This window comes from Ruditapes philippinarum, unplaced genomic scaffold (genome assembly GCF_026571515.1).
Source record: "Ruditapes philippinarum isolate M1 unplaced genomic scaffold, ASM2657151v2 ctg21007_1_1_1_1, whole genome shotgun sequence".
In the NCBI taxonomy this organism is placed as follows: Eukaryota; Metazoa; Mollusca; class Bivalvia; order Venerida; family Veneridae; genus Ruditapes; species Ruditapes philippinarum.
In genome coordinates, this window is record NW_026864953.1 from 1 (window position 1) to 12,084 (window position 12,084).

General features: G+C 33.9%; 2 protein-coding genes across 6 annotated transcripts; one reads left to right on the forward strand and one right to left on the reverse strand.

The window, feature by feature from the left end:
• Positions 1-187: 187 nt before the first annotated feature.
• On the reverse strand, positions 188-9,188 carry LOC132727384 (uncharacterized). Of its 2 annotated transcripts, XR_009625339.1 has the most exons (3): positions 9,075-9,188; positions 1,271-4,039; positions 188-263 (listed from the first exon to the last, which is right to left on the reverse strand). XR_009625339.1 is itself a non-coding variant. In XM_060712833.1 (2 exons), exons 1-2 carry the CDS (start codon positions 9,077-9,079, stop codon positions 1,705-1,707), a joined length of 2,340 nt encoding a protein of 779 aa, XP_060568816.1. In that variant the 5' UTR covers positions 9,080-9,188; the 3' UTR covers positions 665-1,704. The 2 variants fall into 2 exon arrangements, 1 of the variants encoding a protein (XP_060568816.1); XM_060712833.1 differs by lacking the exon at positions 188-263 and having other exon boundaries at positions 665-4,039.
• LOC132727385 (delta-like protein 4) lies at positions 7,181-11,783 on the forward strand. Of its 4 annotated transcripts, none has more exons than XM_060712836.1 (3): positions 7,181-7,690; positions 10,889-11,303; positions 11,646-11,783. In XM_060712836.1, the coding sequence occupies exons 2-3, from the start codon at positions 10,943-10,945 to the stop codon at positions 11,768-11,770; spliced, it is 486 nt and encodes a 161-aa protein (XP_060568819.1). In that variant the 5' UTR covers positions 7,181-7,690; positions 10,889-10,942; the 3' UTR covers positions 11,771-11,783. The 4 variants fall into 4 exon arrangements, with proteins under 4 accessions (XP_060568819.1, XP_060568821.1, XP_060568820.1 ...); XM_060712838.1 differs by lacking the exon at positions 7,181-7,690 and adding an exon at positions 9,423-9,592; XM_060712837.1 differs by lacking the exon at positions 7,181-7,690 and adding an exon at positions 10,251-10,352.
• The last annotated feature ends 301 nt before the right edge of the window (positions 11,784-12,084 follow it).

Genomic DNA, 12,084 nt, shown 5'->3' on the forward strand with positions numbered 1-12,084 from the left:
ACCAATTAACCATTGAAAAGTTTATAAGAATATCTTGTCATCATATATCTACTAGTTCATCTTCACCTGCTGCATTTCTTGCTTAGACGCCCTTTGATGCTTTGCATCAATGCTTTTCTTGTATAACCTGTAATGAATTCTTATTTAGACCGCGTAATAGGTCAAAGGGGGTATCTTATCTTATCTTATAAATACTTGTCAATAAATAAGCCTTGCAGACTTGGAAATTACGTCCAGATGGCATTTTTAAAGGCATATTATGCCTTAGAAACAATTGAATTTTTACTTCTTTAGAAAGGGCAAACATGAACTTTATAATGTTTAAAAAATGGATTTAGTAAATGTAAGATGCTTGTTATCTAAAGAAAGTAGCGATAGATGTGAAATAATTTGTCATAAAAGTAGCAAAATGTAAACAAATAGTATTGTGGCTTTCATACAAAATACTAATCTACTATAACTGTATTTATTGCCAAAATTCAACATTAAAAAATCTATTGAGAAAAAAGAATAACAGTAATACTGAGGCATAATGGTCCTTCAAGATATTCCACAATACTTGAATATGATAGGCCTCTTGAGACAAGCATTACATTAAGACGTTTAATTTTATTTGACCGGCTAAGTAGGTGGTATGAAAAAAGAAAAGACAACATTTCAAACAAATATGTTTATTAAACGTTGGTGATATGTTAACGCAGAAAAAATCAAGTAAGCACAGCACAGCACATTTCTGGGTCTGTTATATATTGTATACAAATGTAAACAGCTTTAAATTTAGTATCAATTTAAGTATAAAGACATAGATTTCTATGAATTTTAAAAAGGCACAGCTATTTACAAAATTACAAAATGTTAAAAACAAACTGGTCATATTTAAGCAACGTGTTTAAATGTGTTTTTTTTTATAATTAATTTTTTACAATTATTATTACACACCGCTGTGGTATTTCGGAATCTTATTAGAGGGACGAGGTGGTGCAGTAGTGACGTTATGTACAATTGTTCATTGTCAAGTTGAGCTGAATTGACAAAATATTTCAAAAGACTATGACTGTTATAATGGTGAGTAATTGGAAAATAATAAGGATAAAATATAAAACTGCCTAAAATATAAAAGAAAACTGCCCTAATCTTTTTATAAATTGAAGGTAAAAGGTAATTTCCGATAGATATCTATAGAAATTTCCTGGGGTCATGTTAGTTTTTTATCGTTTATAAAATTGAAAGGAATTATGGCAAAATGAAAAAAAAATATTTTAATTTTCACCTTTGATGAGCATAATGTCAATTTAATTTAAATTGGCTTACAATATATTGAGAAATATAAAGTTGGATTGCCTGCTTCTCTATTGAAAGGTATACATGATACAGTCTCCCTGTTGAGATTTTAAAAGCCGGGATCCGAGCGTTATGAAACTGCGTTTTTCTTTGCTATGATGGGCTTTTGTAACTGTTTCACTATCCACCTACATAAACACTCGTCAGGGGCGGACCGAGTTGACAAGATGAATGCCTGTAGCAGCTATAAATAAAGTAGATTGAGTTATTTTCATACAAAATACACATATTGTATATACAATGGTGATATAGTTGTACAATGTTACATGCATAATTGATCTATAGTTTATACAGTATTCCGTCTAAAAAATTGAACATTTGTGAGAATTAGTGTATAATTTTTCTCTGCAGTATTTTTTCTCCTCAGTTAAATTGTTGTAACTCTATTTCTACGACTGACAAGTCACTGCTGGTCTCTTCCCGTTTTAGCCTCATCTTTCCGCCAGCACAAGTATTTGGAGCTTTTAATTTTACTTGCGGTTCACCAAGTTTTTCACAAATTTGGTTCATAATATTACGGTCATGATTCCTGAAATTAACACAAGATCCAACACGGAGAAACGCTTTCACTTGAGCATGGCTAATGTTACTGGCGGAAACATAATCAAAATTAACAAGGACGATCTTTTTACATCTGTTATTTCTAAAGTTATTCCATGCGTATTTCCATTCGCAGACAGTTGATGAGCGTTCATCGTCATCCGTATGGAAGTAATTGTTTGTCAGTATAACCAAAACAGCACGTGAGCGTTCAATTGCATGTATAGCTTGATTCTCACGTACATCTCCAAAACGAATATCTCTATAGGGAATAAAAACATTATATCCCAGATTGGTGAGATAGTTGTCAAGATGTTTATTGACCCAAGATAAACTATCATTATTGTTCTCATCTAGCGTAATATACGCGTCATACAAAAATTCAGGGTGTGTCATATAATTCTCCTTTCTCTTCCTTCTCATTTGGAGGTAAACAATTAGAACCTCGTACCTTAATTTATATATAACAACAGCAGACGCTATACAGAGGGCAGTTATTCCTCCTATAACGCTACTGATCATTGTAACCAGAATATTCGGCTCCGAGCAATCTAAATCATCTACGTTAAATGAACTGGCTGGGATAATTCCTTTTCCTGGTACATTGCAATAAAACTGACCGGTTTCGCAATCTTTCGATTTCAGCCATTCGGCAATCCATTGAGAGTCACAGTCACAATCTATGGTGATGTCATCAATGACGATTAAGCAAGCGTTCCGGTATTGAAAAGTTTGCGGTAGTCTAAGAAGACGATCATTGTTTCTTAAATCTATAACTGCCGCCTCAAGCTTCCTTGCCATATGGTCATCTATTTCACGGATATCGTTATTACTTAAATCTAAGTTAGACAATTTTGACAAGTACGGCCCATCAGGTATATACCTTATTGCATTACCAGACAGATTCAGAGACACCTGTGATGAATATGTGGAATTTGGAATGGTAGGGAAATGTTGGAGAGAAGGGATTGCATTTGAACAGTCTATGATTAGAGTATCTTTGTTTGGTTCATCAACGCATGTACATTGTGGTGATTGGCATCCTGAATCTGCACCGAGTGGACAAACTAAATCTGACAGATTTAAATTTGGAATAGAGACACCCATAAGCAGTTCTGGAGCTGTACACTCTACCACAAAATAATCACGCCAAAGAGCTTTAATTATATCTTTTGCCAACGACAAAAACGGCTGTAAAGCACAGTCGCATACTATTGGTATCCCCCGTAAGTCAAATCCGAAATCCCAGACTTTACCTAATACACTGATGTCGTCTATATTCAGAAGCGTTTTCAAATCAGGAAATTTTTGAAGGGAATTATCTTGAAAGTTTATAAATCCGGGTCCATAAATTTCACTAGTATCCAATGTAAACTCGGCATGGTTAACAAATTCAGTTATTTCATTTGATGCGACGTTAATTTCACAGAAAGGAAATGGTGGCACAATGTTAGACACATCTAGAGTTTTTAACTGATTTCCACTTATGTCTACATACAGTAAGTGTTGATTTGTAGAGGAGAAAGTATTTGGTTCCAGCACTGTCAATTTATTACCCTCTAATCTTAGAGATCGCAAATGTGAAAGGTTTACAAAAGACATATTTGACAAGTATGAAATACTGTTGTACCGTAAATTTAACTCATCGAGCTTATACAAACAACTGATGTCCGCTAGTACTTCTATGTCGTTGTATTCAAGGTTGATAAGCACTATTCTATCTCTGTAGACAGAAATATTTGAAAATGAAGTAAACAAAGCTCCTAAGTTTGTATCGTTAACGTCTTTGCATAAATTAACTGGAAACTCTTTCATTTCTGACTGACTTCTGTATATCTTGTAAACGTTGGACTCCACGGATTGATTGTTTGATAGCACAATATTTTTTCCAGTGATTGACAATTCTTCGATATATAAATCAATTTCTTCTCCCATCCACGAGGTACACGAGTTGCACGAGCAACAGTTCTTTTCCGCGCTTTCTTCAAAACATTCGTTATCACAATAAAGATCGTCTCTGTTGTCAGACCAAGGCGGCGTCCATGACTGTACGTTACCATCATTACAACCAAAGGCATCTGTTGCCAATGGTGACGTAATAATGATTTGAAGTAAGAAAATAAATCTTACTATTTTAAGAGCACACTTTCTTGCAAATCTGAAAATATAGGAAAAAATGTCTGAAATGTTTGAAAAATAAGTGCCAAATTTGGGGTCAGTTGCCGAGATGTTTTCATTGCTAACTGTCAAGAAGCGGGAGAACTTAGTAAGAACTTATTACCTACAAAACTATCATACGTAAAAGAATATTCCAATATAAAGTCAGAGAAAGATCGTATTCAACAGTGTCGTTTTGGTTTTAGTAATACGCACTCATTTATGTTAATTATGTTAAATACGCAGTTGACATTATTCAATAATACGTGGGTTAATTTTTAAAGACTTTCTGTAAACTAATTTTTATAAAACAATGGTATCTTATTAACCCATTACTTCATATACACGCCTTTTAACGCCTTTTTCACCCCCCCCCCTTTTGTTGTCTCAAATGATGAAAAAATGCCTTATTTAGGCCCCAAACACTTGTTTTTGTTTGAGAAATGTTGTTAAAAAAAGTGACCTCTTTTTCGGCGCGGCCCCCCAACCAAAAGATACGTCAGGGGGTTGCCAGAAGGGGGGTGTGCCCCCTTCTGTTTGGGGGGGTTTGAAGGGGGGCGGAGTCCCCCTCATCGCCAAGAAAATTTTGGACTTGTTAGAGGCTGTAAATGACCCCAGATTGATCATAAGGTAACGTGTAACCAACGCTGAAAAGCATTTGACTCTATCTCAATCCATTGAGAAGTTGCAGCACTTTGAAATCAATTTTGATGGAAAAAATCAACGCAAAATAGTGATTTTTGGCAATTTTGAGATGTCCCCTCGTTGCCATGGTAACAGAAAATTTAAGCCTGAGCATGTTGTTGCAAGGGCAATGGTCCAGTCAACATTTGTGCCAAGTTTGATTAGTGTTGAAGCAGTTTTTATAGTATTATAGCAATTTGAACTTGTAACGGGAGACTTTTCAATGAAAACAGCCATTTTTCACAAAATGCTCATGAAGCAATGGGTTAATGAAAAAAATAAAAAAATCTACAAAACAACAATTTTTCTTCAAATTTATATGACAGACCATGTTTAAACATGAAAAAACGCGATTAAGGGTAATTTCAAGTATTTTCATCATTTTCTGTTAACCCATTACTTCATATACACGCCTTTTAACGCCTTTTTCACCCCCCCCCCCTTTTGTTGTCTCAAATGATGAAAAAATGCCTTATTTAGGCCCCAAACACTTGTTTTTGTTTGAGAAATGTTGTTAAAAAAAGTGACCTCTTTTTCGGCGCGGCCCCCCAACCAAAAGATACGTCAGGGGGTTGCCAGAAGGGGGGTGTGCCCCCTTCTGTTTGGGGGGGTTTGAAGGGGGGCGGAGTCCCCCTCATCGCCAAGAAAATTTTGGACTTGTTAGAGGCTGTAAATGACCCCAGATTGATCATAAGGTAACGTGTAACCAACGCTGAAAAGCATTTGACTCTATCTCAATCCATTGAGAAGTTGCAGCACTTTGAAATCAATTTTGATGGAAAAAATCAACGCAAAATAGTGATTTTTGGCAATTTTGAGATGTCCCCTCGTTGCCATGGTAACAGAAAATTTAAGCCTGAGCATGTTGTTGCAAGGGCAATGGTCCAGTCAACATTTGTGCCAAGTTTGATTAGTGTTGAAGCAGTTTTTATAGTATTATAGCAATTTGAACTTGTAACGGGAGACTTTTCAATGAAAACAGCCATTTTTCACAAAATGCTCATGAAGCAATGGGTTAATGAAAAAAATAAAAAAATCTACAAAACAACAATTTTTCTTCAAATTTATATGACAGACCATGTTTAAACATGAAAAACGCGATTAAGGGTAATTTCAAGTATTTTCATCATTTTCTGTTAACCCATTACTTCATATACACGCCTTTTAACGCCTTTTTCACCCCCCCCCTTTTGTTGTCTCAAATGATGAAAAAATGCCTTATTTAGGCCCCAAACACTTGTTTTTGTTTGAGAAATGTTGTTAAAAAAAGTGACCTCTTTTTCGGCGCGGCCCCCCAACCAAAAGATACATCAGGGGGTTGCCAGAAGGGGGTGTGCCCCCTTCTGTTTGGGGGGTTTGAAGGGGGCGGAGTCCCCCTCATCGCCAAGAAAATTTTGGACTTGTTAGAGGCTGTAAATGACCCCAGATTGATCATAAGGTAACGTGTAACCAACGCTGAAAAGCATTTGACTCTATCTCAATCCATTGAGAAGTTGCAGCACTTTGAAATCAATTTTGATGGAAAAAATCAACGCAAAATAGTGATTTTTGGCAATTTTGAGATGTCCCCTCGTTGCCATGGTAACAGAAAATTTAAGCCTGAGCATGTTGTTGCAAGGGCAATGGTCCAGTCAACATTTGTGCCAAGTTTGATTAGTGTTGAAGCAGTTTTTATAGTATTATAGCAATTTGAACTTGTAACGGGAGACTTTTCAATGAAAACAGCCATTTTTCACAAAATGCTCATGAAGCAATGGGTTAATCTGCTTTATGAAATAAATACATATATATGTTGTTTGAATTCGATACTGTGTTGACTTATAACTATTTAAAATTATTAGTTTTTCAGATCTGGGGTATTACAATACAAGGGGCGATTTTGTGCCGTGGCTGACTTTACAAATAGTGAGCATTTTTTATTCTAGTTTTGTTTTCATTTATTTACGCTAATTTGGTCAAATCTTACATTGTCTTATATACATAAATATATGTAATATGAAATGAGTTGCTACCTGTGGCGCAGTAAGCTAATATCAAGCATAACATGTGCAGTATACATGTAAACCAGATCTTTCTTGCACTTCGTAAATAACCAAATGCAGTTATTTTATACCGTAAAACAGAAACACATTTATAAAAGAGTGGTGTTCAAAATATCATGGGAGTGCTCCGAATGTTTCCAGAAATCTCCAAACTCCTCAAGGTGATTTGATTGACTAGCGAAGCAAAGGGAGACCACTGTGCCATTGCTATTTAAGAAATAATGTATCCAAATAGTGATTTGATTGCTCAATAAAATCACTGTTGGAAGTTCGGATGTAAGGAATTATATCAAGAGGGCGTAGCCCGAGTGATATAATAATGCGCATCCGAACGATAAACAGTGAATTTATCTCGCGATAAAATCACCGATTTGGATATATTATTTCGATTCTAACACGACATCAACATATGCTGCCGTACATGCTATTAAGCTAAATTGCTCCTGATTTGTTTCCGTACTTATTTTCAGCGCGTCACAATTTTAGTGGTTACGTCACGTGTATAATGATTACGTCACATGTCTAAATATAGAACGTCAAACTGTGATTTTATTGCATAATAACACACATTTTCGGTTCTTCTTTGTTCAATAGGGGAAAATGCGGGTCGTGTTAGAAAAATCTCTAATCTGTTGTTGTTAAACGTTATCTTTAATGTGCTGGTTTATCAAAATAGTTATGTAAAAGTTACTTTTTACATTTACCATCGTTACTTTAGTTCTTGTCATTGATAAGTTTATTTATTTTCTGATTTGTACATAATTCTTCTACCGGAAGTGTTATTTGACACAGAAGACCAGAATAGTCTGAATTATGTTGACGCTCAAAATCACCCTGATATCCATATTTAGCTGTAAAGTATTTCAAAATGGCGGCAAGGATTTCAATATGGCGGCGCCCTGTGAACTAAGGATTTTCATAAACTCGTAAGATAGATATTTTTTATTGTTTTTAAAGTTTCAATTTCATTTTTTCACGTCATACACGTTATCTTAAAGCTCTAGGCTTTCCGTGTATAAAAACTATATTCCTTGGGTAAAAAGACTACAATAGTAATCACTGCTAACATAAGATGAGGATGACAACCTGTGAATTAATCGCACATTAAAATTTGAATTGTTGAAAAATTTATGAATAAACGAACTGGAAAAATCAATTACATATTTTTTTGATACATATATTTCTGGGAGGGGCTTTATCTTATGTTGTAAGAACTTGTTGCCAAACTTCATTACTATATAAATTTACATGTGAATGCTGTTTAACTAAAAGAAGAACAGATAAGTTATTTTAATTAGTTTGAACATATTAATTTTCAATCGATTGTTTATTAAATGTTTTAACATGTGTCAAGAACAGTAATCGAATCACTTAAGACCATTTTACCGAACTGAGGACTGCACAAGGGTTCGAACTAAAAACCCCTTGATTGAGAGATAGACACTTTAAGCAGCACAAGGCAATCTTTATCCTTTATTCTAAAATGAAACATGTCTTGATGAGAAAATTTTTCTTTCTTGCTTTACTTTCTAACTGAATAGTTTTATCATATATTTCTTTTGTCATTTGTTGCTACTCACTCTCACTGGCAAGAAATAACAGGGACATTAAATTTTAGAGTATCAAATCCCTGGTAGAGGCCCTACCCTGTGCTGGCACTCGGCTATAAATGACTATAAATGACCATGTACAGCGAGCGCTATTTTGGTGATTCAATAAACAAATTGACAGTGAAGGTAAAGTTGTTATCGCCGCCGCACTACATCTGGTATCAACTGGATGCATATATTTATACTGGTGTTTTACCTCATTTGTTCATGAAATTGAACTATACTATCTTTGTATCTTTTTATACCCTAAAATCAGACGACAACTATTTCGTTATATACCGTCTTAACCCTTAACGTTATGAATTTGCAATACTTTGAATTTGGAAAAGTTCAGTTGAAAATTAAGTAATTTCAATATGAAAATACAAAAATTGACACGCCTAGTCAGACTGCACATGTGTACAGACTGGCCTGGCTCTTTACTGGTGGCAATGGCTAACCATTTCCGGTTCCCGTAGCTATAGAATTAATGTTAACTTCCTTATTTCTACTTTGTAACTATCAGCGATTTATTCCCATTTCCATGCATGTTACATATGTACGAGTAGTATCAGAAATGAAAATAAAAAAAAAAACTTTAAAAATATGTTCTTTCTGTGGTTAGCCTTGATATTATATAAATAAAACAACATCATTATATTAATAAATAAATAAAACAACATCATTATATTTTTATATAGAATAAAACAGTATCACATACCTCATTTTTTCACTTTTCCCAGTTTGAAATAATATTATGTACAAGTAAGGTGCTTTCTTTAAGTCTGCGTTAAAAAGGGAATTCACCGGGTTTTTTTTCTCGTTACAGTAACTAAATTATGCATAATTATATGAAATAAAGATTCTTATCGATTATTAGAAGCATGCCTTATCTTGAATAAATTTGTAAAACCTTGCCATATCACGCAAGGTTGACTTCATCTTTTGTTATACAAAAACATGATAGCGGGATAATTATCGCGGTTATCTTGCATTTATAATGGATTAAATCTGTGAACAAAATATTTATAATTAATTATTTATTTTTTTGTTTTTTTTTTTTTTGCAAATCGAAACAATGGAGCAACAATACTTGAATCAAGTTTTTTCAGCAATCGCCTACTCGAGTATGACTTTCCATATGCAAACACTATATCTGCAACTTTACGTCTGTGCAGAGAGAGTTCAACTAAAAATTTGATTGGCGTAAACTTTCAAACAAATATAAATGTAATACAGGTGAGCGAAAACAGACTAATGATATCTTTTTTGTAGAACATGTAATGTTTTATAATGTAGATTTATTAAAATGCGAATGTACACACATAGGTAAACGCATCAACTAACTGTGCTCGCAAGAACTGATACAGGTTGAATCAATATATAATGCAGCGATGGGAAATAACAGTATGTATCATATAACATACAATCACATAACATATGTTTTATTCAACATTTAATTGTATACATACAATTTAAAGTCATACAGTTCAAATATAATGTGGCGTAAAGTGTTATAAATTACAGTAAGTTAGCTGAGAAGTTTAAGTGACAAGTATATATAACAAGGAAATGACTTATCTAACAGAATTTGTATATAACTGATATCAATCTAGTCAGGGTTATATAATACAGCTTATTATATCTCTTTATACAAAACATGAAACAACCTGTAACTAATTATCTGATTTGTCCATCTCATTCACTATACAAAACATGAAACTACATTTAATTGTAATTGTGATATAATAATTTAATGTTCAAAGTTGAAACTGTCCTGTTATTCCCCCATATTATATTCCAACCAATCGAATGATTCTCTATTATATATTTTATGACCTTATAACATTTAGATATTATCAAGCTACTTTAATATCCATCATTGTCCATAATTGATTGATAATTGATTGTTTTTATTATTATCAGGTATTTGTATCTCAAATCGCTTAACATAGTGTTTAGTCTCTTCATTATAGGAATAGAAGGCGCCCTCTATCGGGTAAATATTTTTTTCTCTGACAGACCATTGTCTTTTTTTATATTTAGAACGTCGTATTAAATTAAAGGGAGTTTTATAGAGTCTAATGTAGGTCTATATAAATTACTTGTGCGCAAAATTGCGGATCAATTCGTGTTTTTTTTTTATATTTCAATTTTGTGCACAAAAGGTCGTTTAAACGCTGTAATCACAAAACGGTCAAACAATGGCGCTAAACATCAATTTTTAATTCAATCCTAAAGGTTCTTTTTCTTTATTGTCTTGTTCATATATTATTACGTTTTAAGTGTTCTAGTTTATCTATATAACATTTTCAAATTTTATGTGATTGGGCTTTTGTAATTCAATGGAGCTCCTTTAGGTTTTTGCAATTGGAAGGTTTGTTCTATTCTATAGATATTGAAAACGTTAAAAAAAACTTGTACACATTCAAATTACACAAACTTACATGACACATGAAATGGTAGGTCGTGTCCGGTAACTTTATACATCAATGTCTCTGCTTTGTACGTACGCTGTCTACACTGTCCTTTCAGAACAAAGAGATACTGGAATACTACTGTAACACTTATTTGAAGGACTGAATTACCATGTCTTGCCGCCTGAATTTAACAGTGCTGCTTATAATCGTATTTTATGGAGATGCATGTTGCAGCACATGTTTCTTTGGAATTTGTTCATGGGCGGAATGGAAAACAGTCTCAACTAATTGCGGATCGTCATACTGTAGTCAACAAAGAGCGAGACAAATATGTTGTTTAGATATTGGTTGGAGTGCCCAGACGTGTAGTCGCTATTGTCCAGCATCTGGTGGTGGTGGCTACTCTCAGTCGGGAAACGGAGATTCTAGTACATTAACATGTAATCACTGCAGTAATGGCGGATCTCTTCAATACTACGGACGGGCGTGTGACTGTGTGCCAGGATACTACGGAACATGTTGTCAATATGGTACGTAATTTACCATTCTTACAATACGTGGCATATCTCTTGTTCTATACAAAGCTATGGGCAAACCGCTGATGTAAAGCAAGCTTCTATTAACTTTCTATTCACTATACATAGAGAATAACATGCTACTGTCTTTTGATATGAATTTTATCAGGCGAGGCTGATATGGGCTAGAAAGGGGCGAGGCTTGCCGAGCCCTTTCTTCCCATATCAGTCGAGGGTTTAATGTTGTTTTTTATTTTCCCTTACAAATTTAATCTATTTATAGTGCAATCTTTATGTGAGAAGTTAATTATTGATTATGGATTCTTTGTTTAATATGTCAGTCATTTATTACAATAGAGATATACGAGTGCAGCAGTTCACCGTGTAAGAATGGAGGCACATGTATAGATAAAGTCAATGGATTCTCGTGCACGTGTCCACCTAGACTCTATGGAACATATTGTGAAACTGGTAAGTGGTGACGAGTTTTGGAATCAGTTGGTAATATAAAATAATATTTAATTTCTGAATAGAAATAAGCCATTTTGAAGATACTTGTATGTATGTTCTATTTTCAAAAGGTATACTTCCTCTGTAATTATAAATTTACATGTATTTTCCATCCGATTTATGTTCATTTATAAACTTCAATAAATCACACATGGATATAAAGTAATCACTAGTTAAACATTTCCTGTCTCACAGTGATTATACCTTTTTAAATTGAAATTGCAATATTTTCAACATAATCACCTACTAATTAATTCATTTGTATATTATATCGTTCCTGTAATGT